Consider the following 27,730-nt stretch of genomic DNA (forward strand, 5'->3'; position numbering starts at 1 on the left):
GCAAACAGCTTTTATCTCATGTGTGTAACAACACACCAAGCGAAAAAAATAAATACAAAATGAAATGAATTAATAAAACTCATTGTGAACTGGTCGCAGCCGGAGTAGAAGAGAATTTTTAGATTATTGTGAAATCATTTAAGTTTGCCCTCTTCGTTAAGCTGGTTGGCTTGTTTGCCGTGTAGTGTGTGCCAGAGTTTAGTTCTGAAAACGCGTCGTGTTTTGTTTGTAGAGACAGACATCGTCGGTCTGTCCGCCGTCCGTGTGGTGTGGTGATACACGTTACTCCATCGTTCCTTGCTACTCTCAATGGAAAGAAAAAACAAAATAAACAATTTTCGTTTTCTTAGATTTGTTGTGCACCGCGCTAGAGAAGTGTTTGTTGTCATAAACAAAGAGGAGGTGCAGGAGGAGCGAAGTAAATAGCGCCTTGTGGTCAGAAGGGTAGAATTTCTTTTTTTCGTGGAAAAATGCACAACTCATATAATTCGTTAAAACAAATGTCCTCCTCCGATGGTGATGATGGTAGTGGTGTTAACAACAAAAATAAAGCGGCAGCGCCTCCTCCGGCCAAACGACAAATAAGTATGACGACGAATCCCTTTTGTTTAAGTATAGTTCACAAAATAAATGCTAAAGTACCTGCACGAGTTGTTCTGTATATGCTGTCATGGACGGGATTCCTGGTGTCGTTTATGATGCGCAACGATATGCACCTGGCCATAGTGGCCATGACAACTCCAACAAATACAACAACGATAAAAGTATCCCCCAATGGGGTTGGTGCTCACAATGACACATTGCAAAATATTCTCAATGGGGTGGTCAGCAGCACTTCCGTAAACAGCACGACATCAACAACAATGACACCACCGCTAGCTAATGCTGGTGGTGGTGGTAGCGAAATGCCAGTCAATGTCGCTGGACATGTAGTAGAACAGGAACTAGACTACTATGACTGGTCCTCCTCGGTGCAGTCGATTATTACAAGCTCATTCTTTTGGTGTTATGTGCTATCGCAAGTTTTCGGCGGCATAGCCACACAGCACTTTGGAACTAAGAAGGTATTTGGCTGGTCACAGTTTGCTACGGCCCTTTGCAGTCTGCTGATGCCGGTATGTGCTGATATACATTATGGCCTACTCATAGCCCTGCGATCGATACAGGGTTGTGCCTCGGGCCTCACCTGGCCGGCCATGTATGCCGTTGTGGGCTTTTGGATACCTTTGATTGAACGCTCACGTTTCATGTCCAGCTTTCAGGGTTTCAGCATTGGCACCGGCCTCACCTATGTTCTGGGTGGCTTTATTACCAAACGTTTTGGTTGGCAATATGTGTTCTATACAACCGGCTCGCTGGGTATGTTGTGGTGCGCGTTCTGGTTTCTGCTGGCTTACAATACGCCTCAGGAGCATCCTCGCATAACGCGCGAAGAATTGGAGTATATTGAAATCAACATCAGTAGCGAAACGAAAAAGTCTCTGGGAAAGAAAGTGCCTTGGAAAGATATAATTACCTCGAAACCCGCCTTGGCCATAGGCATAACAACATTTGGCCGCATTTGGATACACTATGTGTTCATTATAAATGGACCCAATTTTATGAAGAACATTCTTCACTTCGATATAGAAGCCAACGGAGTACTCTCCGGCATGCCGCACATCTCCTCCTATATATCGTCCGTGATCTTTTGCTATATTGCGGATTTGCTATTACATCGAAACATAATGACATTGACAAATATACGAAAACTCTTTACGGCTCTCTCTCAAATTGTACCTGGTGTTTTGATCCTATCCATTGGCTACTTAGATGATATTGTGCTGTTATTGGTCATATGGTTCATCACGGTGTCCTTTATTACAGCCTCCTATGCTGGAGCCATGGCGAACATAGTGGATATTGCGCCAAATTTTGCCGGACCGGTATTGGCTTTTTGCCAAACCATACATATGTCGGCCTCATTCCTTTCGCCCTTGGCTTCGGGCATGATCCTTCGGACAGACACCGATATCGATCAATGGCGTACGGTGTTCATTGTGGCCGCTATTGTTACCATAAGTACATACAGTTCCTATCAAATTTACGGCACTGCCGAAATACAAAAATGGGACAATGTTGATGATTCATCGGTCAATGGTGATGTGTCCTGTGAATCAGGAACGGCGGTGCCTGGCGTTACAACCATAATACCTAATGACGACGATGATGATGATGATGATGACGATGTCGGCGAGTTTGAGTCGCAGGACACGGAGCATAATAGAATGTTAAAAACTGGTAAAATCGATGGTAGTGTAGCCAATGCTTAGTATATAATTAACACTAACACAAATTTACTTAATTTATATTTGCCGTTATATACATATATATATTATTCTCAAAAAATGCAATATATTATTACCTACTTACTTAGATACATACCTATAGCGTACTTAGAAAGGGGCCATTGTTTAGCGATTCAATGTAATTGCAATTAATTGATGTTACTATATTCAAAAACGAAAAAACCAACGTTCTTGTTATTAGAAAAAACCCCACTCGCTGTAATTAGTGGACAGTTTAGTTTGTATAAAGAATTTTTTTCCAAACACTTCTGTCACCCGTTTTAAATGACCCCATCTCACCACACTTCAACCTTAGCACAGGTTATTAATAACCGCATAATTACAAATTGCACAATTATAAGTTGCATTATAAGTTGCTCGTAACAACCGACAAATTGCGTTGAGCCGTTTGGCCGCTATCACCCCATGTGTGGGTGGGGGTGTGTATAATGGATATATAAGGAAATAGTACTTACTGCCTCTATTTCAGATAGTGATATAAATCAATCAATCAATAGGAATTTCTAAAAAAAAGGATTAGTTTTTCAAATCCTTTTGTAAGTTGCCGTTTTTTTAGGTATCAAGAAAGCCGAAATGTTAAGTTTTGATATTGGTTTGTTTGTCCTTGTCAAATACAATGATTTGTTTAAATTATTTTTTAATTTTTTTTTAATTGTTATTTAAAATCTTGCTATGTTAACATTATGCTGTGTCACTTTTTCACTTATTGAGACTTTAGTTTGTAAGCTTAGAAAGGATTCGTCACCATATTGAAAAAAACCAAGAACGCCTGAGTTTTAAGCGCAGCGAGAAAATCAGCTATCCCCTTACTAACGCAGGGGAAATTTTGTGAGGTATTCAGTAATGTAAAACTCTAAAAAGTTGTGCCATGCCGTTCGGATTTGGTTTCAAAAAGGAGGTCCCTTATGATTGAGCTTAAACTTGAACCAGGCGGCATACCGTTCGGACACGGCTATAGAAAGGAGGTTGCTTATAATTAAACTAAAACACAAATCGGTGTCCTCTGTTAATTAATGAAATGTACGTAGTTATAATTTCAATTATAGGGGGTATTATTTAAAATACTTTTCTTCATACTTCTCTTGCTCCTTAAATTTGATATTTCATTGGTACCCAAGTACTAATTACACTCTTGCCATAACAAGTGTTAATTTTCATGTGTCTTATATGAAAAAAAAACTCTCTTTATCATTAAATATTTTATTCCGCCTATGAATTAATGGTTCAACAATTCCCCACAAATAACAAAGTTATTTGCTGTTAATGGGTCAGATATGCTTTTGCTCTATGATAAGGGCATTTGAAACGTGACACATGTAATCTACACTTACGTAAATATAAGTTTCATAATACCATATGGATGTCTGGGGACTTATCTCCTTGTTTTTATTTTGTTTTCACGGAGTTTTCACGTTTTAAAGATAAATCTTTTTCTACCTGAAACATTTCAGTCATTGGTTTTGAATAGTAATTTGAGTTTTCCGGGGTCAGGATTTTCAAAAAATTAAAAACTACTTTTTATGATGGAGAAAACAAACAAATGCTGACTTCCATTCCATTGCCTTAGATATTGTTGCATTGTCCAATATGAAATTGTTTAGATAAAAGGTGGGATAATATGGCGTGATCGTTATTAGTTCGAAAATAAAACAGAAATCTGGGCTGTAACATCTCTTTTTGTGGTTTATTATACACATTTCCGCCATGATATTTGCTATTGCAAAAAGCTATTAGAGTTAAACAGAAAGCTTTTATTGGGCAATAATAGCCGATAAAATCATAGTTTTATAAAAATATGTAATACAAATAGAATTGAGATATGTGTTTTATTGTTATTTTATATATTTCCATTGTGTGTGAATTTATTGGGTAGGAGCCCATCTCTGTCCATGGTTGAATGTGTCAAACTCTCAAAAAAAAAAGAACTGCCCACCATGCAGTTAGACTAATAACACCGCTCGTTCATGACTTAATCAAAATTGGATCCAAAATATGCTTTTTGTGCCGTAAAAATCAAATAACGTGGCGAAACTTTGAAGTTCGTTCTATGCACCATACCTATAGATTAGAAGGGGATTCTTATAACTCGCCTCACAAATTCAAACAAAATGGCATAACATTTAGCCTACCATTTAATGATAAGAGCCACAAAACTAGTACATAGTTTTTACAGTAAGGGCAGTGTGCTCTATCTCGCACAGCATCGTGTTCACATATACCAGATTTTTTTGCCATTTTGCCGATTCTTAGCTAGCAAATTTCCATCTTTCCGATTATTACTCTAAAAATGCCGAAAATTTTTAAAAATTTTGAAAATGCCCACAACCGAAAGTTGTTTTTTATTTCGTTTTCAATCCATCGTGTTCATCGTCAACACCAGAAACACAGCTGAGAGCTACCGGGCGCGTCCACAGGTTGTGGATAATGAAATGCTTTCTATGGAGTAGCTGCATCTCTAGTCGCATACAATTAGCGGTATCTAGAGGAGAGTATCGGCTCTTGCTTAAATACTGGGTGTCTATGATGCTCGATATAACAAGGCGAGTTATTGGCGCCCTTTTAACAACCTATAACAATCTGTTTCCGGGGCGATCGGTCCTATGGACCGGTGAGCAAGCTTCACCATAAGAACTTGACAATGATGGTGAACACAATAACAACAACACTCTATTTCCGATCCTTAAAGGTATAAAGTTCTTAATCGTTGCAAATTCCTAAGACAACCACCTTGATTTCTTCAGCTTTTAGGGGCACAATTCTTATCCGATTTGGCTGTTATTTTGCACATGATATTTCGATGTCATTTCCAACAGCTGTGCTAAGTATGATTCAAATTCAGTCATAACCTGGTATAACTGCTATATGAATCGATTCTAGAGCTTGACTTCTTGAGCCGCTGGAGGGCGCAATTCTCATCCTATTTGGCTGAAATATTGCATGAGGTGTTTTGTTATGACTTAATTTTGCTAAGTATGGTGCAAATCGGTACATGGTTTGATATAGCTGACATATAAACCGATCTGGGATCTTGACTTCTTGAGCCTCTAAAGAGCGCAATTCTAATCCGATTTGGCAGAAATTTTGTACAACGGCTTCTCCCATGACCTTCAACTTACGTGTACAATATGATCTGAATCAACCTGTAGCTTCATACAGCTCCCATATAAACCGATCTCCCGATTTTGCTTCTTGAGCCTCTACAAGACGCAATTCTTATCACAATGAACTGAAATATTACACAATGACTTCTTCAATGTTAATGATGATCCGAATCGGACTTTAACTTGATGTAGCTCCAATAGCATAACAGGTCTTATTCATTATTCTTTGTTTGACTAAAAAGAGATATCGCGCAAAGAACTCGACAAATGCGATCCATGGTGGAAGGTATATAAGATTCGGCCCGGCCGAACTTGGCACGCTCTTACTTGTTTTTATATTTTCGCCAGGATTCGAACCCAGGCGTTCAGCGTCATTTTAGTATGTCTTAGCCATCAAAAAACTAAACAATTTTTTGAAATGTATCAATTGAGCAATTTACTACAACCACCGAATTATAAAATCAGCCCCCAAGATTGCGAGTATAGTTTAATGGCCACTTAAGATCATTCGTTAATTTCCTTTTATATGCCATTTCAATTCAATAACAATGCCAATTTTGTTTAGTAACAAAAGTCTATAGGCCCATTAATATTTGCATTACAAAAGAGTTTCACCTCAATGATTTTAAATGCATAGGCAAACTCACACATGTAATTTTGCTAACTATTCTATTCTTTCCCATGAAAGCAAACAGGTGGCAATCATAAAACGTAATAGATTTACAGCTTAATGTTAACAATGTGGAATGAAAAAAAAGAGAGAAACAAACGGAAAAATAAACCTCATTTGTTGTTGGAAGTAGTAGTTATAAATTAATGCGAGTGAAATGACATGGAACTAAGACTTGTCATGGAACAGGTGCTATTGCAAAAAAAAAAGAAAACAAAAACAAAAACAAATGAGAAATAACAGTTCGTTCATCTATGTAAATATTATTGTTAAGTCTTGTTTGGAAAGTGAACAAGTATTGTAAATGTATATTTTTGTTTTTATTCATTTCGGCTTTCTCAATAAGTTACTTAATTTCTTTACATAGGTATATACATACATACATATAAGTTAATTTGTTATATTATTATTACAACTATATTATAAATGTGATCAAAAACATTCACTCGCTCTCTCTCCCTCTCTTACACTCTCTCTCTATCTTTCTATCTCTCTGGGTAGCAATCACTATGTTAGTGACACTGTATAGCCACTTTTGGTTTTTCGTTTCTTTTTTTACGTTCAAAACAAACAAATATAAAAAAATACGTGCTGTGTGATAAGAATAATTAAGTATAATTACAAATTAATTCTAACAGTATTTGTAATTTTATTTTTTTTTAATTACAAACTATAAACTCACTAAAACCAAAAACAAAAATCAAAGTACCATAAACTTTTTAAATCATTTTCCGTTAGTTTTCGAAAATCTAGAAAGTAAGTTTGCAAAAGAACATTGTAATGGTCTTAGTACAAGGGTTGGTCTCTAAAGTAATTTATTTTTTTTTATCATTTTAATTTTCTTTTCAAAATCATATACCTATTGCTTTTTTCCCTCAATTAATAAAGACATTTATTTTTAATTTTTTACAAACATAATAGAACATTTACATGCAACATACTTATATACATAATACTACTATACCTATACAGTTTTAATGCTAAGTTGAATGAAAAAAATCGAAAAAGGCAACAAAGGCGATAATGAAAGAAAAAAAGAATCAAATAAAAAACAACATTGAACTATATATTAACTAAAGCATTTGGGCACTCGTTGTTTTCATCCATCATAAAAATACAGTAAAAGAAATAAGTAAGTAATAGAATTTAATTTTAAACATATTTAAATCGCTTAGAACATAACGGTGCTGTACTTGAAAAGTGACATCTCATATAAACCGATCTCCCGATTTGACCTCTTCAGACCTTGGAAGCCACAATTTTTTACCGATTTGGCTAAAATTTTGCAGAGGGTGTTCTGTTATGACTTAAAACAACTGAACCAAGGACGGTCCTAATCGATCTATAACCTGATAGGTCGACCTATAACCATTTACGGTCCAAGTCGGTCTATAACCAGACATAGCTCCCATATAAGTCGATCTCCCGATTTGACTTCTTAAGCTTCTGAAAGCCGCAATGTTTATCCGATTAAGCAAAAATATTGCACAAAGTGTTTAGTTGACTTAAAACAACAAGGACGGTCCTATTCGATCTATAACCTGATATAGCTCCCATATAAACCGATCTTCCGATTTGACCTCTTGAGCTCCTTGAGCACACAATTTTTGTCCGATTTGGCTAAAATTTTGCACATAGTGTTCTGTTATGAGTTCCAACAACCCAGAACGGTTCAAATCGGTCTATACCCTAATATACCTGCTATATAAACCAATCTGCCGATTTGACTTTTTGAACTCTTACAAGCCGCATTTTTTGTACGATTTGGCTGAAATTTTGCATGTAGTGTTCTTTTATGACTTTCAACAACTGTACAAGTTAAAGTCAAAACCAGTTCATAACCTCATATTACTCCCATATAAACCGGGCTCTCGATTACCTTTGTTCGGTTCCTAGAAACTTTACTTTTTGTTGGTTTGACAGAAATTTGGTATATAGAATAAAATTGTGCCCTTCAAACAAATTTAGTTTGTATACATACGTTAGCAGAATCCATGGTGGCCGAACATAGCACGCTTTTACTTGTTTTACTTGTTTTACCCAACGATAAGGGACCTCCTTTTTATAGCCGAGTCCGAAGGGCGTGCCGTAGTGCAACACCTCTTTGGAGAGAAGTTTTAGTACCTCACAAATGTAGCCAGCATTAGGAGGGGAAAACCACCGTTGAACATTTTTCTGATGGTCTCGCCAGGATTCGAACCCAGGCGTTCAGCGTCATAGGCGGACATGCTAACCTCTGCGCTACGGTGGTCTCCTTAAATAGAGTAGTGCGTTACATTTTTTCTTGCAGATTATTCGATCATATTTCCCCGTTTGTTAGTAGCTTTCTTGGTTGTTCCTTCAATTATTTTGTTATATGTAGAAATCTGATTATGTTCTACAAAATCTATAAAGTCCGTAATCCACTATTCCTAGTGAAAATAATTTCATTTTCTCACTCCATTGGAGTTAATCAAAAACCCCGTTTACACTGCTGTTTAAATCCGGATTTAATGGCTCAATCATCTGTTTTCCATTTATAAAATTAGCTGACGAGAGCCTTAAATACGGATTTAATGAGCTGTGAAAATGGTGTTAAATACTCATACCAAGAGTTTTACCCCATATGGATGGGATGCACGTCAATTTAATTTACTTTATGGACCGATTTGAACCATACTCAACAGAGTTGTTGGAAATCATAACAAAACACCACGTGCAAAATTTCAGCCAAATCGATAAGAATTGCGCACTTTAGAAGCTCAAGAAGTCAAGGCCCAAGATCGGTTTATATGGCAGCTATATCAAAACATAGACGCATTTGGCCCATTTACAATCCAAACCGACCTACACTAATAAGAAGTATTTGTACAAAATTTAAAGCGCCTATTTTTACTCCTTCATCCTACGGTGGAGGGTATGAAAAAAACTACAAACAAGTTGTTTTCCCGGCATCTTAACAAAAAAAGGTTTCAAGAAAAGATTTGCTCTGCTATTAGAGCGATATCAAGTTATGGTTTATGGGAGCTGTATCAGGCTATACACCTATTCATACCATAATAAACACGTATGTTGATGGTCATGAGGGGATCCGTCGTACAAAATTTCAGCCATATCGGATAAGAATTGCGCGTTCTAATGGCTCAAAAAGTCGAGATTCCAGATCGGTTTATATGGCAGCTATATCATGTTATGGACCGATTAGAACCATACTTAGCGCAGTTATTGAAAGTCATAGCGAAACACGTCGTAAAAAATCTCAGCCAAATCGGATAGGAATTGCGCCCTCTAGAATCTCAAAAAGTCAAGACCCCAAATCGGTTTATATGGCAGCTATATCAAAATATGGACCGATGTAGCCCATTCACAATCCCAACCGACCTACACTAATAAGAAGTATTTGTGCAAATTTCAAGCGGCTAGCTTTACCCCTTCAAAAGTTAGCGTGCTTTCGACGGATAGAAGGACAGACATGGCTAGATCGACCTAAAATGTCATGACGATCAAGAATATATATACTTTATGGGGTCTCAGAGGAATGTTTCGAGTAGTAACAAACAGAATGACGAAAGTAGTATACCCCCATCTTATGGTGGAGGGTATAATAAAATACAGCTACTGCGTTGGTTGCATTATCACTGCACATATGCAGGTGGCCTTTGCAAAGGTCATATTACATTTCCTTGCTTTCGAGTGGTGTTAAATTAAACTGGGTGTTCTCTCCAAAAGTTTGTTTACAAAAAAAAAATGCAAAAAACAAACATAATAAATAATTTATTGTAATATTTACCATAGGTTCCGATTATCGAAAACTACAAAAATCTAAAATTACTAGCTATTTTCCTATATGATTTATATGGCCATGGTAATTAGTTGTGGGAAAATAAGTGCGGTAATTAAACTACCGATTAAAATATGTCAATGATTAGATAGATGTTTGCTAACCATAACCACCGTCATCAAAATGTTTGCCGTCAATTAAAATCTGATAACACATAACTTAAATGAAACGGGTTCTCTTTTTTGTTGTTGTTTTCCGAAAATATATGTCTACGACACAACAGGGAATAGAACACTTAATAAGAACGAGCTTTAATTAGTAACATGGGCATCCCCTTAAGTAAATGTCTATCCATAATTAATGAAATACTAGCAAATGAGACTCGTTTGTTAAACACCATCAGCGCCTCTGGATATCCATCTTGAATAACAACACAGGCAAAAAAAAAATCTGCAAATGTTCAAGTATCTCTGCCTCATAATCGACAAGTAGCAAACATATAATGCTTATGAGATGAATTAGCTAATATATTTTTGTTATTTATGGAACATGATATGCATATCTAACTGATTTCTTTATAAAAACAAGAATCATTGTATACTGAGAAAAAAATCTTTTGGGTTTATTAGTTTGTTCATTATTAACTCAAACCAAAAACGAATAGATTTTCTTGATAGATTTCAAGGATTTCTTGATAGGTTGCAAGGCGGATTTAAAAAGGTGGTCTCACGCGAACAGCTGTTAACCGCCGGCCAGGTTTAACGGTATTAAGATTTTTTATTGCATTAGGTCTGTTCGCGTACTTTTTCAGTAAAAATTTGCAGGATTTGCAAGCAAAAGTACGTTAACGGCTTACAGTGAAAATTGCAGACCAACAGATGATTTTTGTTTTGGTTGATTTTTTTATTTGCTTGCTTAGATAAACAATTGTTTTAAAATGAAAAATGCTGGCGATACTTGTGAGGTATTTACCTTAGATAAACGTCAATTTATTAACCCGAGAGTGACAAGGCTGTGATCTCCGTGCCGCTGGACAGTCATCAGAATTAACCGTGCACGAAGTTACGAATGTCATTCGCCAAGCCACGCAAGGCGCTGCTACCAGGCGGAATCTCTACACTGATACTGAAGAATCTGGATCTGCCTGGAGCTGAGAATCTTACTACTGTCCTCAGCCTGTCTGAACACTATTATAGTACCCGATGTTTTGAAGGTGGGCAGTGTGATTTTGCTACTGAAACCCGGCTTCTTTAACTCGCTGTCTTTTTCTTAAAATTTTGTGGCTGGGGAGCCAAAGGCTATAGTTAACTTTATATTTTTTTTTATATTAGATTTAACTAGAACTTTAGAATTACTCAGATTGTGTTATCAATGTTATATTTCTATAGAACTTATATGCTTCTTATTAAAAAGAATGGTTAATAAAAAAGAAATGAAAGGACACGAGCAAGGGGAAGTCGTACAGACAGATCTGTCTTCTTTCATCAGTAGCCAAGACGCATGAGGAACTACTCCTTCCGATCCTCCCATTGGACAATTTGTATTCGCCGAGCATCAGCATGCATTTCGAAGGCTGCATAGGATTACAACCACTTTACATGCCATCACCGTACACAAAAGTAGAAACAACGTTCTCAAGTCCCTTGTCGGCAGCACTTGGTGTGCTGACAAAGCAACCTTGGACTAAAACTTCTGAATATTGTGGCTAGACAAATTGCTACGACCAGGCTAAGGGAGTTTTCTATTTGGTCATGTGGCGGCTACGGACACTTTGTTATCATTGAAGATATCTGTATCCGTTCATAATTGGCAGACTAATTTGCACTATTTTTTTCTAATCTCACTGTGCGTCACTTGTTTAACTGCCCAGCTAGACCCACTCTATCCCATGGCAGCATCTTCCCTCCTTAAAAAATTCAAAATAACGGTGTTGGTTTCACCGTAGCTCTCCGATGAGGATGATTCCATCAAAACCGATAATTGCTCTTTTCTTGGTGTCTGGAAGGATACAATGTTTTCATTTATCAAGATTTTCCAAATAATTCCGCAAATTTTGGACTAACCTTCTAATGTAGAAAATTACAACTTCATTTGTCGAGTTCTTTGTACCTGAACACTAGCTGCTGCCATAAATCTTCATTAAAAGTAAATAAAAATGAAACAATTTTAATAATTACCAATAAACATTATTTATATTTTTTCTTACCTCTGCCTTTATGATCCATTTTAGCGTCAGCATTTGTATTTTCATGTAACGGTTGCTTTTTAGCTAACCTTTGCAACACATCTGTTCAAAGTTGCAAATATCTACTGGCAAAAAGTCCCAGTAGAAATTTGCAGGTTCTCTATTTTCTAACTGTTAAAATTTGCTCTCTCTCTCGCGCTCTCTTCTGCTGGCAAATAAAGTACGCGAACGACTTCCAATAAAAATATATGCAAGTTTGCACAAATTTTTGAGTTCGCGAACACAGCTAATATGTCAAGTTGTTTTGTCTATATAGTGATTCAAATCCAATATTTGGCAATGCATTTTTAGCTTGTTTAATGACGAACATTTTAAAGCTGCATCTGATTTCATAAATTTTAATATTTAGAGTAACGGTCGGTATAAGAGTGTGACAGTTACTTTGGAATGTAAATAACGTGGCCGTATGTTTTTTGTTTTGAATATAAATATTGATCATGTGAAGTTTACAGTTACTCAAAGCTGAAGTACTTAAGATGCCATCACACTACATGTTCTTGTCTTATGACATGTCAAATTTGGCTATTGTTAAAGTTGCACACATAGTGTGATACGAATAATAAAAATAACACATGAAAATCACTTTTCAAAATAGCACTTTTCAAAATAGACTGATGTCCTCAACAATAGGATGGGGCTATACTAATTTCGTCATTGTGTTTGTAACTCCTTGAAATATTCGTCTAAGGCACCATAAAGTATATATTATTGATCTACATGAAATTTTATGTCGATCTGGTCATGTCCGCCCGTCTGTCTGTTGAAAGCACGCCAACTTTCGAAGGAGTAAAGTTAGCCGCTTGACATTTTGCAAGAATATTTCTTATTAGTGTAGATCGGTCGGGATTGTAATGGGCCATATTGTATAAACCGATCTTGGATCTTGACTCTTTGTGCCATTAGAGGGCACAATTCTTATCCGATTTGGCTGAACTTTGGCACGACGTGTTTCGGTATGACTTCCAACAACTGTGGGAAGTATGGTGGAAATTGGTCCATAGCCTGATATAGCTGCCATATAAACCGATTTGGGGGTCTTGATTTCTTGAGCCTCTAGAGGGCGTAATTATTATCCAATTTGGCTTAAATTTTGAACAACGGCTTCTCCTATAACCTCCAACGTACGTGTCAAATGCGGTCATAATCGGTCTATAGCCTGATACAGCTCCCATATAAACCCATCTCCCTATTTTATTTTTTGAGCCTCCAGAGGGCCCAATTATTATCCAATTTGGCTAAAATTTTGTACTATGACGTTCAAGTATGGTGTGAATCGGTTCAAAATTAGATGTAGCTCCCATATAAAGCGATCTCCCAATTATAAAGGGTGATTTTTTTGAGGTTAGGATTTTCATGCATTAGTATTTGACAGATCACGTGGGATTTCAGACATGGTGTCAAAGAGAAAGATGCTCAGTATGCTTTGACATTTCATCATGAATAGACTTACTAACGAGCAACGCTTGCAAATCATTGAATTTTATTACCAAAATCAGTGTTCGGTTCGAAATGTGTTCATTCACCGTAACGTTGCGTCCAACAGCATCTTTGAAAAAATACGGTCCAATGATTCCACCAGCGTACAAACCACACCAAACAGTGCATTTTTCGGGATGCATGGGCAGTTCTTGAACGGCTTCTGGTTGCTCTTCACTCCAAATGCGGCAATTTTGCTTATTTACGTAGCCATTCAACCAGAAATGAGCCTCATCGCTGAACGGTGAATGAACACATTTCGAACCGAACACTGATTTTGGTAATAAAATTCAATGATTTGCAAGCGTTGCTCGTTAGTAAGTCTGTTCAGGATGAAATGTCAAAGCATACTGAGCATCTTTCTCTTTGACACCATGTCTGAAATCCCACGTGATCTGTCAAATACTAATGCATGAAAATCCTAACCTCAAAAAAATCACCCTTTACATATTAACACTCAAGTAATTCTTATCTGATTTGGCTCAAATTTTGCACAATGACGTCTGCTATGACTTCCAACATATCAATTAGTGCAGTCCGAGTTTGAACGTCGCGTCGCAATGCGGCACCTTTTGGGAAAGAAGTTTTTTCATGGCAATGTACCTCGCAAATGTCGCAGCATAAGGAGCGAAAAACCACAGGTAAAATTTTTTTCTGATGGTCTCGCCACAATTCCATCCTAGGCGTTTAGTGTTATAGGCGGACGTGCTAATCTTGGCGCAATAGTGGTCTCCACGAGAAAAATATTTCCTTAAGTTGTGATCAATTTTGACCTCGGATTTTGATTGTTTCGCGATTGATTTATTTTTCTAAGTGTAGTACTTCCCCACTCATTAGAAAGTTCTTCTGTTAATTTGTCTCCTGTTTTCAAAGACGAAATTTCAAGACGTTTATTTTTGTTTTGCGATTCTCACAGTTTTTGATTTTCGGAATGAGATTAAACTCAAATTACACATATATGTACGTAGTTATATATGTATATTATTATTATATATGTATATATATGTCGGAGGTTAAATCAATCGATCGCTTCATTTATATGTGTGGAAAAGATGTAAATGATCTTTGATCCGTATCAGAACATGGAAATGTTTTTTTTTTAACTTTTCTTTTTTAAAGTGTGAATAAACCACCATTCATAATTCTCTATTGTTGAGCTTATTACGCATTACCAAGATAGAAAGCCGATTTGATTAATCGTCCATTTCAAAATATTTAGATCAGATGTCAGTAGGCTTAAAATAACCCACAGTTTAAAATTTCAGCGAAATCGGGTAATAAATAAAGCTTTTATGGGCTTCATACCCTTTATCGGCAGATCGGTATATATGGCAGCTATATCTAAATATAGTCCGATCTGTCCATTGTCCATATTTGGGTCCTATGTTGGGAGGCGTAAAACTACACAATGTTTCAAATTTCAGCGAAATCGATTAAAAAATAAAGCTTGCGCATCAGACCGTTTATCAGCAGATCGGTCTACATGGCAGTTAAACCTAAATATAGTCCGATCTGACCCATATTTGGGTCCTATGTTGGAAGGCGTAAACTACTCACATTTTCAAATTTTGGCGAAATCGGTTAAAAAAATGTAAGGGCCTCAGACCCTTAATCGGTTGATCGGTCGATATGACCCCTGCGTGGGGATACCTTCTGCTACTTTGTGAGATCCCGTGGAGTATAGCTCAATGGCGGCAAGGCGCCGTGTCGAACACTCATGAAGGCGCTAGCGCATGGCGAAACAATTAAAGGTGGTCTCATTTGTACAACAACCACAAATCATATTGTGCAATCCGCCATCTTGTCATCAAGCTGATCGAAGTTTTGCCAACACACATAAAGAAATTTGTGTGCGTGTGTGTATACGTGTGCGTACATGAGCAGAGAATATGCGAAAAAGAAGATAATAGCTGTGTTCGGAAACTCAAAAATTTTTGCAAATTTGCACAAATTTTTACTGGCAGTCGTACTTTATTTGCCAGCAGAAGAGAGCGCGAGAGAGATTTTTGAAAAAAAATTTTGACAGCTCGAAAATAGAGAACCTGGAAATTTCTACTGGGACTTTTTTTGCTAGCAGAAATTTAAAACTTTGAACAGATGTTTTGTAAAGGTCAGCTGTTTTAAGAAAAGCAGCGGTTACATGAAAATACAAAGGTTGGCGCCAAAATGAAAAAGGCAGAATTAGTAAAAATATAAATATTGTTTATTGGCCATTATTAAATTTGTTTCATTTTTATTTACTTTTGATGATGATTTATGGTAGCAGCCAAGATATATTCATTTACAGGAAGTGGCAGTTGCCCAACAACAGCACATTGAGTGAACTATCTGTCAAAATCAGTGATGAGAGCAACTTTGATTTTGTGTAAGCTAGTGTTTAGATACAGAAAACTCGGTAAGGTAAGTGCAAAATTTGCGGAATTATTTGGAAAATCTTGAAAAATTAAAACATTGTATCCTTCCAGACACCAAGAAAAGAGCAATGATCGGTTTCTTAAGGTATTTTAGTGGAATCATACCCATCGGAGAGCTACGATGAAACCAGCACCTTTCGTTTGAATTTGTTAAGGAGGGAAGATGCTGCCATGGAATTGAGTGGGGAGCTTGGCAGTTAAACAAGTGAAGCACAGTGGGATTAGAATAAATTAGTACAAATTAGTCTGCCAATTGTGAACGGATACAGATATCTTCAATGATAACAAAGTGTCCGTAGCCGCCACATGACCAAATAGAAAGCTCCCTTAGCCTCACAACCATTGGTTGTAGCAATTTTGTCTAGCCACAATATCCAGAAGCATTAGATGGTTAGTCCAAGGTCCAACGAGAGGAGCGGAAGGAGTAGACCTCATGCGCCTTGGCTACTTATGAAAGAAGGGAGATCGGTCTGTACGACTCCCTCTTGCTCGTGTCCTTTCCAGGTTTCAGCAGCGGGATCACACTTCCAAACATCGGGTACTATAATAGAGTTCGGATAGGCTGAGGACAGTTGTAAGGTAATCGACTCCAAGCAGATCCAAATTCTTCAGCATCTGCATAGAGATTCTGTCTGGAACCAGCGCCTTGCGCGACTTGGTGCCACAGATGACATTCGTAGCTTCGTGCACGGTTTTTGTTGTTGTTGCGGCAGTGTGTTGTACACTGGTTGCCATGGGATTTCAGGGTGATTTGTGATAGTTGTTCAGCGGCATGGAGATCACGGATGTACGAATGGCTCCCCTTCTAGTCATTCTAGCCAAAGTACCTCACAAGTATAGCCAGCATTTTTTATTTCAAAAAAATATGTTTCATGCAAGCAAATAAAAGCCAAGCAAAACAAAAATCAGCTGTTTTCTGCAAATTTTCACTGGAAGTCGTACACGTACTTTTGCTTGCAAATTTTTCAAAAGAGTAAAATGGCTCTAACTCTCCTGCAAATTTTTACTGGAAAAGATCGCGAACAAACCTTATAACAAAGAGAATGCAAACTGAATGAGAGATGACCTTTTTAAATTCGCCTTGGCGGTTGCGCTTTCAGCAAGGCATGACATAATGACCAAGTAGTGCTAACAGCAGCTAACAGCTAAGTACACTTTTCTAGCGAAGTGCACTATAATTCGAGTTTTGGTTAAAGAGAAATGGAAAGACGTGAGTGTGAGCAAATCAAAATGAGGTCTGGACATTTTACCAAAGAATCAAATATCAACCCGATGGCTTTGGTACAGACACATTCTCCTGCAGAGACAAAGAAAATCTGGAAAGATCAAGTGGAGAAAGACATCTCGAAACTTTGTGTCACACCTCAAATTAGAATCTCGGCATATATGACGACTATATCAAAGTATCGTCCGATCTGCACCATATTCGAAAAGGATATGTAATGCACCATATTCGATAAGGATATGTAAGTTTTTTTTATGGGGGCCTTAATTTAACCCTATGATAAAAGACAGACGAACGGGCATGGCTAGATCATCTTAGGATTGGAAATTGATATTTCTATATATTGCAAACGGAATGACAAAATGCATATACCCCGACTTTTGATGAGGGTGTATTGTGAAGCCTTTTTCTCACCACTAATTTTATTTACATAGTCAGTCATTGGGATTTGCCTGGTGTTGCTTATCAATTGACGGATTTTCATAAAACACCTCGAGTATTTTAAATCATACTGTGATTTTGCGGTTTATAAATACAAAAGAAAAAAATAGCAATTAATCATATGTAAAACGCACGCAATTCGAATTTTTGTTTGCACCCTTATAGTAATCCAAAAACACGAATCTGACACAGCGTGGATAAGGGTCTGTGGGGCTTTCCAACCAGCCAAAAAGGCCACATATAGACCGATCGAAACAATTGCAAATATTCCCAAGAATATTCCATTAAGAAATAGAGGGATATTTCTCTAATATGAATACAAACAGTCCGATTCAATCTTTATCGCAATGGTAGTTAGTCTCTTTTTTATAGCCAAGTTCGAAAGTAGGCATAACTTGTAAAATTTGTTGTTTTTTTTACACATGACAATCTCAATTGGCATGTAAAGAATTTGAATGCTCATGCCAGTTAATAAAAACAACAATAATTATTTTGCGATTGTTTAGAACCAAGTTGTTTATTGGCATTTAAATGGAGTTCCTTAAATCTCTTTTTTTTTCTAAAGAGCTCGTTCGTTTGGTTATGGGTAAATATTGAAACAGTTTTGCCTACAAATTCCGTTGAATGGGAAGTACAATTTCCGTTAACTGACGACGCCTTTCTTACGCCATTAATTAGCAAGTATGTGTAAAATTGACAGCTTTTCGTATGAAAAAACACTTATTCATTTCATTCTGACGTTTTAATATACACATGTGCATGGATGACAACTGTTACAACAAAAAGTGTACATTAACTCGTACATACATTGAAAAGAATTGCTAAAGAGAGGCTTAACCTATAAAGCTTTATGAATTCGTTGAATAAGGGAATGTTATATAACAACTAGGGCACTGATTGGCCAATCTTGGCCCCTGGTCCTTCTCAACCGTGGACACTGACCTTCCTTTCACCGGGGATAGCTGACTTAAACATTTCTCAAAGCTAGTAAGCCACAAGTGCTGCAAATTACACCCAAGAACATGGTTAGAAGTAACATCCCATTGTTGAATGACCCTCATATATAGTCTGCACCTGTAATGTTCCAACTCTCTACAGCAGTGTTGGGCACATGTGATAGTGAACGTAATATTTCCAAGCCCATGGGCTTAACCAGCGGCAAAATGAGAAGGTGATTGCCGAATTCAGGCCTGTTTGAAGCCTTTAATGAGCTACATTTAAAAGGCCTCCGTTAGTTCTGATTTTTCATTCGTATTAAGCCTTAGGCTTTTAAGAAGGTGTAAGGCCTTTAAACAGACCTTCTGTTTTCATTTCTTTTTGTCACTTAACATAGCATGCCATAACACCATACCTTCTACTTCTTAAAGAAAGTTGTAATATGTGCGCACATTAACTTTCACTTCCTTAAATCAGGTGTTTATAATGGGATGATGCAGTATGAGTTCGTTATACGCCATCTGAGCAACAAGAATAAAAAAAGTAACAACAACATTTAAGGTAGTTAAAAAAGCAAAACTGAATATTTCGCCATTAAGCCTAATACTGACTTCATTCACAGCGAAAATGTCTATTATTGTGAAATCCGACACAGTCTTTTTTCTTTGTCAGAACACAAAAGAAAGTCAAACAACAACACACAACAGAGTTGAATCGGCCCATTTCGTGAACATTCAATAACATTTGCGATAAAAATTGTGCGAAATTCATCCTGATGCAGCGACATGTCGCTACTATTTTGCTCAGCCTGACATAATTACAAGGTAGTGTACCGTCATGACATAATTACCAGGTAGTGCATCGTAAGCAGCTGAGTAAAATTTTTTCTCGCGATGTACACTATCTTTCAACGAGTTTTGGTAGTGTATGTGTATTATAGCTAACAACATATATAAATTCAAAGAAGAATGAATCACTGATTTTGACAGATAGTGCACTCAATATATTGTTGTTGGGCAATTGCCACTACCTGTAAATGAATATATCTTGGTGTACCGTAAGTAGCTGAGTACAATTTTTTCTCGCATAGTGCACTATCTGTCAACGAGCTTTGGTTGTGTGTGTGTGTGTATTATAGTTAAGAACTATAACACAAACAAATACCCAAAAATAGCGAGAACTGGTTATATACACAAAATCAGGGTTCAACTAATCACTGATTTTGGCAGATAGTGCATTCAATATTTTGTTGTTGGGCAACTGCCACTACCTGTAAATGAATATATCTTGGTTCCATGGAACTCACTGTAACACCGAATATGGGTAGTAAAGTGAATTTTTGGGCTCAAACATTTAAATCGGAAATTGGGACAAAACTACAACTTTCCGAACTCAAGATTTCTTATCGGGAGATCGGTATAAAGGGTGCTATATCAAGATATACGACATTTTTCAACGACATGTATAGATCCCATATGAATAGCGACGATCTAGTTCTTTGTAGCGTGGAAAAAACGGCTAACTCTTCGGTGGTGGGTATGAAAACATATATGCCATTTATGGCCTGTAGAACATTTGACAGGTTTTGGTTGGGTTTGGTAGGAATTTTCTTAAATGTTGGTAGGAAATAATTTTCTCGAGTGGCAACATTGGTCGTGAGCATGATTTAACTCACTCACGAAGAATTTTAGTTCAATCACGGTCACGCCCAATCACGTGATTGGATTTGGATCTCACTCACGAATCACGTGACTCACGCGTGACGAAACTCACGACTCACGTGCACACAAGATGTGTTCATTTACAGTTAGTGGCAGTTGCCCAACAACAAAACATTGAGTGCACTATCTGTCATAATCAGTGATGAGAGCAACTCTGATTTTGTGTATGTTCCTAGTTCGCGTCATTTTTCGTTGTTTGTGTGTGTCATGGTTCTTAACCATAATAAACACACACAACCAAAACTCGTTGACAGATAGTGTACTTCGCGAGAAAAATTGGTATTCAGCTGTTAACAGTACACTACCTGGTAATTATGTCATGCGTGCACACTTCTTCTTGACATGTTATCCATGGTGGAGGGTATATAAGATTCGGCCCGCTCGAACTTGTAAAATTTTGTACCATTTAAGTTTCAGATAACGATAGTTAACACAAGGTACTATAACTTGGTATGTACATATGTATGTGTGTATGTGCATATATCAATTTACTGATCTAACTTGTTACCTTGATGTGTCTACAATGTCGATGATGGCGCCTGTAGAAATATTTCTCCAGGCCATTAAACCAGTTTTTTGAAAATTCAATTTTTATAAAATAATGAAAAAAAAAACAAATAAATATTCATTCGTTCTTAAACAAAGTTGAACTTTTTACTACGTATTGGTGATGCAACATGTGTCCCAATAGTTGGCTGACAGATTAAATGACTGACGTACAATAGAGTAGCAGTACATCTTGTGATGGATAACAATTATTGTTTCAATTGCTCTTGCAGCGATAACAGCTAATTAAAGTTGAATTCATTACTATGTGTTGTTATGAAAGGAAAGGAAATTTGTATTAATTAAAGCTAAGATTGAGCGAAGATAGATTGAATGCGGGTAACACATCAAAACACATCATTTTTAATTGTTGCAACCACACGATGATTTGTTGATGGATAAGTGCCTCCTTGATATAAGCAATTAAAATGACAATACGACAAAGTAAGGGCAATTGTTTTTTATAGAAATTTTCCTTCAATCTGGTTTCGAATAAAAAAATGTATTATCTGGTTTTTATGTTTTTTTTTCGGTTTAATTTATTTATTATTTTATAATCAGAAAGCGCAAATAAATTAATCATAAACGGTTAATATTATATATCTCATGTATTATATATATATGTAAATATTAAATATGTGATTTTCTTTTATCATCTTTTTTTTTGATGTTGTATATTCGTAGTTAATGTAGTAGTAGTTGTTGTTGTTGTTATTATTATTGTAAGTATATGTATATAATAAATATCGAAAAATATTTAATATTATTCAATAAATCGTGGTGGATGTATAGACATTTTAAATATAATACCGTTTTATATATATAAAGAAAATAAAAAAAATACATCATGATTATAACTTGTGTAGGAGAAGGAAAAACTTGTAAAAATAATTAATATCGCATCCGACAACATTCAAACATGCAGAAAATATTTTTAAAAAACTTTTCTTCATTGCATCGACTATTGCTTGGGGGTTTGTATTGTTCCTTTTTTTTTGTTACTTGTATACAATATAGTAAATTAATCATAATTAATAATAATAAATAAACACTTAAAAATATTCTAAAATTAATGCTTTACCTAACATATATATATTATTATTGTTTTTGTTTTTCTATTATATTATATATTTTATACAAACATCATAACAAATCCATAAACTACAAGAAAAAAAAAATACATACATACTTATTAACAAAACTGTTTTTGTTTTTTGTTCTGACAGCGGTATGCACAAAACTTCATGCAGATTTGAAATAGGTTTATTTGAGTTTTTCTTTATAGAACAGTTGAAAAACCCTATTTTAAGGCTTAATTAAGTCTTGTGAATACGGCTGTTAGTGTTTAAATAAAATAAGAAAAAAATGTTCAAACAATATGCAACTATTTGGAAAAAATGAAACACGTTCGACTGGACACATAACTACTTCATTTAATGCTCAGAATAATCCATGGTCTTAATGAATTTCACCACTGAATCGAATAGTGTCCAATGGAAATGCTCCTCACCATCTAGTTTGCTGCCAATAAAACAACTGATATATTCGACAGTCGATAACAAATAAGGAGGATTAGCCTGTAAAAGAAAATATGGGAAAAGTAGGTTAAAATTTAACTAAAACATTTGCTTAAAACTATGAAACTTACCATAATTACAACGTAAATGAGCACAGGCAAAAGGTCATCGGTTGCTGGTACTCTAGCGCTTGACATATGCAGCAAATTTATGATACTCGATATACATCTGTAAAACAAAAATAGTAACTGATTAAATTTTCCATGTTATACTACAGCTATAAAGGTTAGGTTAGGTGAGTTTTAAAAGAGGGTGCGGATATTAATACGCCCCATGCTACTATGGATATACACCTAACCAGCAATCTGCTTGTTGTGCGCTATAAAAATTAAAAGTAAACTCGAACAAGTAAAAAGGCGTTAAGTTCGGCCGGGCCGAACTTTGGATACCCACCAAAATACAAATTTTGCCCATGAACATTTCACTAAAGAACAGGGGCATACTTCTCACATATCAATGAGTGCAGTCCGATTCAAGTTTAAGCTCAATGATAAGGGGCCTACTTTTTATAGCCGAGTCCGAACGGCGTGCTGTAGTGCAACACCTCTTTGGAGAGAAGTTTTACATGGCACAGTATCTCACAAATGTCGCCAGCATTAGGAGGGGAAAACCACCGTTGAAAACTGGCAACAAATGTTGCCAGCATTAGGAGGGGAAAACCACCGTTGAAAATCTTTTCTGATGGTCTTGCCAGAATTCGAACCCAGGCGTTCAGCGTCATAGGCGGACATGCTAACCTCTGCGCTACGGTAACCTCCTCCAAACCCACCACCTCGGCTATATATGTAAACCACCTTGCATCATAATCTGGTTAAAAATGCATAATTTATGCCCCCATAGCAACTATATCGAAATATGGTCCGATTTGGACCAAATTCGACACGGATATTAAGTGGTCTAATAATAAACAAGTCATTGTTTAATTTTGTAGAACAAATATTGATCTTTTTGGTAGCCATATTAAAATAGGGACCGATCTGAACCATAAACGATACGGATGTCGATCGTATATGGTGTCAAATTCCACTGATCGTTGTGTCAAATTTCAGCGAAATCGGATTATAAATGTGCCTTTTATGGGTCCAAAACCTTAAATCGAGAGATCGGTCTATATGGCAGCTATATCCAAATCTGAACCGATCTGAGCCAAATTTAAGAACCGATCTGTCACAAATTTCGGTGACATCGGACAATAAAGCGCCTTTTATGGACTCAAAACCTTAAATCGGGAAACCTTAAATGCAGAAAGATATCGACGGGCTAAACTAAACTCACAATCCCAAATTTCGGCGACATCGGACAATAAATGCGCCTTTTATGGGCCCAAAACCTTAAATCGAGAGATCAGTCTATATGGCATCTATATCCAAATTTGAACCGATCTGCACAAAATTGAAGAAGGATGTCGAAGGGCCTAGCACAACTTACTGTCCCAAATTTTGGCAAAATCGGTAAAACCTTAAATCGTGAGATTGGTCTATATGGCAACTATATCCAAATCTAGACTGATATGGGCCAAATTGAAGAAGGATGTCGAATGGCCTAACACAACTTAATGTACCAAATTTCGAAATCGGATAATAAATGTGGCTTTTAGGGGCCTTAGACCCTTAACCATAGCTTGATCATAATACGATCCTACAGCCGAAGACCCGGGTGATCCCGGAAGGCATGGGGTGGTATGGAGTTAACGCGGGTTATGGTGTCAATCTGCATCAAAGAACCGCAACAAGCCACCTTAAAAATAAGTGCACATGGTAGACGTGCAGCGAATGAAAAGATTACACCTTATAATCGTTCAATCCGCCTCAGTGTACAACACACTGCTACAACAACAATAACAACAAATCAAACAAACGACCAAAACAGAAAATACTCCTTTGAATTCGTTGTGTTTTTGCTAATGAGCATAAAATGATTGTTGGCCAAATTTTACATTTTGAGCAATACTCACGAGGGCTCACATTGACCATAACAGAATAAAAGACACACACGCACAGCTTCCGTTCAAAGATATGAAAGCTGAAAGGAAGTCTGTCACTTTTGAACAGACGGAGACAGGCAGCACGTACGTCACTGAAAAAAAGCAATTCTGAGCAAAAAAGTTGGTGCTAAAAAACAAGGGAGTCGTTTTTGTTCTTTTGCCGACCAACAAAACGTGATGTCTCATTACTCTGCTTGCTTTGGCTTCATATGGCACTCATCTGAGTGGTGCTCATTTGCAAATAACACACGTTGTCCGTCAACCAAATTGACAATCACATCCACTGAACGATTACTAAAACGTTCGCGCAACTCGTACTCTATTGTATGTGTGCGTGTGTTTCTAGATAACTTTGTTTTTATATGGCATGCGATACAGACATTTGCTTTGGCCAAAGTGGCTATTGAGCGCCAAATTTTTGATGTCATGCAGTTCTCTGACTTGCACCTTCCCAAAATATATAAAATTCATTTGTTAAAAACCAAAGCTCCGATTAGTTAGGGGGCCTCAAAAAAAAATTCTTATTTCAAGTGTTTTTTTCAAAGATTAGTAAAATATTTAATACTTTTAATTTTTGCATTTTAGTCCACCGGGGCAATACTATGCGACGTGACGAAATAAATATAAGAGTCACAAGCAACTTTCGTGATTTCAAGCCGTTAGGCCATGTCAAAAAAGCTTAACCTACCTTTCAACACATTGCAGTTTTTCTCGGGGAGTTTTATAAGCCGATATAAATTTCAACTGTTGTTGGGCAAAACTCCAAGGGGCTTCAGATAAATACATTTGTGGTATGCGTAGAGCCGGATGCGATGGTGTTATAACATTTTGTAGCTTGCGTATATGCTCAGATAGAACACTGTAAACAAAATATAAAAACAATGAATAAGTTTTTTATTTTGAAACGCTCTTAACTTACCTATCTCTCGACAGATCTGCATCTTCATTGGGAAACATAACTTGTTGATACATATTTTGCAGTAGTATGCGCTCCAGCGATAAACGTGACTCTATGACTTGCCACTCGGGCATACCATATAGTATACCCCCTGGGGCCACCAGCTCTTCAATAAGGCTATCGAGGAATTCCTCAATTAAATCCACCTTATCATCGGACACTGTAAGACGGGCAAAATCTTCCTGAAACGTGCTTAATCGATCCTGTCTTTTATCAAAGAATATTCGCATGCAAACTGCCATTAAGTAGCGGTTGCAGGTTAAACTCTCACTATGCAGTCTCGATTCGAATTGTTCGATATTTTCCATAACCATCAATAGATTTTGTCGATAACGCATTAAATACTGCAAATAGTTTTGCCTTTTCTGCATATCATTTTGTAGCTCGGCCATGATTTGAGTGTGCTGTGCCACATCGAGTGTCGAAATACAACGTATGGCCTCAGAAACATAAGAAATTTGTTGGAAATTTTGAAGATTAATTGCCTGGGCCAATTGTATCTGTAGATATGTAAGGAGTGGAGAAATGTTGGCATGCTGTAAACAAAGAATGAGATATTTGTTATGGGGTTTTTGTTTCGATGGGATGTATTTTCGTTGACTTACAGTGGTGTGTCTAAAATCGCCTGAATGCAAATCAGTCTTAGAGAGTACAGTTCGTATCTTTTTCTTTATAATATTGAATGTCAAAGTTTTGTCATGCATGGAGGGATGTTGATTATTACTGCAAAGAAAGGAATGAAAAGACAATTAAAAACGAACCAAATCTTTAGATTATTGTGAATCGTGACTTCGATTATTTTTAATTGTGACGTAGATTATTGTGAATTGTGACTTTAGATTTCTTTTAGTAAATTAAAACAAAATATTAAAAAAAAATTTATAAATTTAATTAATTTATACAAATTAGTTTTTCTTAGAAAATGTTAATTTTTTTTTGTAATTTAATTTTTTTTATAACAAATTTGGTAAAATTCGATTTTCATAAGGTTTTTGTAAAAATATTTTCATTAAATTATTTTAAAACATTTCTTTTCATATTTTTTTTTTTAAATTTTGTTATTTTTATGGAAAATTGATACAAAACTTTGTTCTCACATTTTTTATTTTATTTTCTAAAATATTTTTTTTTTAATTTAATTTTTTTTATTTATAGCTAAACCCGGCCCGCTCCGCTGCGCCTTCTTTTACACCATATGAAATACAACTTTCTTATCAATGACACTTCTTTGCATTCACTATGTTACCTTTTTATTTTCCGGTCATCTTTTTATGGAACGACGACCGTAAGTAATTCCCCCAGATCCTGTTGTGTATAGATTTTTTTTTAATTCTTCATTTTATAGAAAACGAAACGGGCCCGATCCGCAGCGCCCTCTTTAAAGCTCTTATACCATTTATTTTAGCCCTATATTGCAATGGCCGATATCAAAGTCCTGTTATGGTAGAGTTTTAAGATGGGGACATTTCGCACCGAATGTGGATAACGAATTCGTGTCATTGCAGTATGGGCTCAAATCGTAAAACAGCGACAAAAAGTAATTTTTTTTAAAATGAAATTGCTTTAAACACCCTGGAGAGTAAGAATCACAAGTAATTAAAAAATTTGGCAACCCTGATTATTAGCAAACAGCTGATAATGTTTACAAAATTTAAACAAATGGTAAGCAGCAAACACAGCTGCAATTTCAAGTATTTCGTTGGTAATATATTCTTTTAAGGAGTTTAAATTTCAATAACTTTTTATATGGATTCTAATGGTAGAGGTGAGTAATTTAAAGATGTGGTATACATTCTCAATATATTTTTGTTTTGATAGTTGTGTTTGGTTACCGGCTGAATGTAATCCTTTGAGAACGACCGCCTCCCATTGCACCTGAAGAAATTGACTTCCCCCGGTAAACCAGAGTAGTTCTAGCTCAATTACGTTCCGGCAGATGCAGCCGTCTCAACCCCTAAAGAACAAGGATTGGTGCCGACGTGCAAGATGTATGTCCCGATTGTAACCAGGGACCGCACGAAACACGTCAGCTGTTTAACTGCCCAGCCAGACCCACTCGACCCAGATCCCCATCTTAGTCGCAGAGTTCCTGGGCCTTGACACTCAACAGAATCAAGCAGACGAAAGATAGAACACAATAAACTGCTACAACAACAACTCGTCAATACCTTTCATTTGAAATCCAAATTTTGGGGTTGGCGGTTTGGGTTTACTTGGAACCAATTTTTAATACCATATTCACATACTACTCTTCAATACCTTTCATTTGAGTCCCATATTGTCGCGATAGGTACACTTTTATTTTTAGGTAGTACTTTTGAGTCCTAT

At 36.5% G+C, this 27,730-nt stretch overlaps 2 protein-coding genes across 11 annotated transcripts in view; one reads left to right on the forward strand and one right to left on the reverse strand.

The window, feature by feature from the left end:
* On the forward strand, positions 1-27,561 carry LOC106085106 (sialin). Of its 8 annotated transcripts, XR_009397909.1 has the most exons (5): positions 1-2,292; positions 26,558-26,687; positions 26,748-27,064; positions 27,123-27,167; positions 27,221-27,561. XR_009397909.1 is itself a non-coding variant. In XM_059366243.1 (2 exons), the coding sequence occupies exons 1-2, from the start codon at positions 471-473 to the stop codon at positions 22,142-22,144; spliced, it is 1,857 nt and encodes a 618-aa protein (XP_059222226.1). In that variant the 5' UTR covers positions 1-470; the 3' UTR covers positions 22,145-22,184. The 8 variants fall into 8 exon arrangements, 1 of the variants encoding a protein (XP_059222226.1); XR_009397907.1 differs by having other exon boundaries at positions 26,748-27,167; XR_009397908.1 differs by having other exon boundaries at positions 27,123-27,561.
* Positions 22,088-27,730, reverse strand: part of LOC106085105 (receptor-mediated endocytosis protein 6 homolog) — a 29,119-nt gene continuing 23,476 nt past the window's right edge. For all 3 annotated transcript variants that reach the window (XM_013249144.2, XM_013249147.2, XM_013249146.2), the window contains exons 6-10: positions 26,008-26,125; positions 25,364-25,938; positions 25,133-25,303; positions 22,532-22,628; positions 22,088-22,460 (exon numbers count right to left, since the gene is read on the reverse strand). In XM_013249144.2, coding sequence (XP_013104598.1) covers positions 22,317-22,460; positions 22,532-22,628; positions 25,133-25,303; positions 25,364-25,938; positions 26,008-26,125 — 1,105 coding nt within the window. In that variant the 3' untranslated portion in view covers positions 22,088-22,316. The remainder of the gene's footprint in view (positions 22,461-22,531; positions 22,629-25,132; positions 25,304-25,363; positions 25,939-26,007; positions 26,126-27,730) is intronic.

This window comes from Stomoxys calcitrans, chromosome 4 (assembly GCF_963082655.1).
Source record: "Stomoxys calcitrans chromosome 4, idStoCalc2.1, whole genome shotgun sequence".
Taxonomy (NCBI): Eukaryota; Metazoa; Arthropoda; class Insecta; order Diptera; family Muscidae; genus Stomoxys; species Stomoxys calcitrans.

Bases quoted from the DNA above. Each gene is read 5' to 3' on its own strand.
- LOC106085106 (XM_059366243.1), top strand. From the start codon at position 471: ATGCACAACTCATATAATTCGTTAAAACAAATGTCCTCCTCCGATGGT. The intron at 2,293-22,109 runs GTAGTGTAGCCA...TTGTTCTGACAG, and splicing joins AAAAACTGGTAAAATCGATG to CGGTATGCACAAAACTTCAT.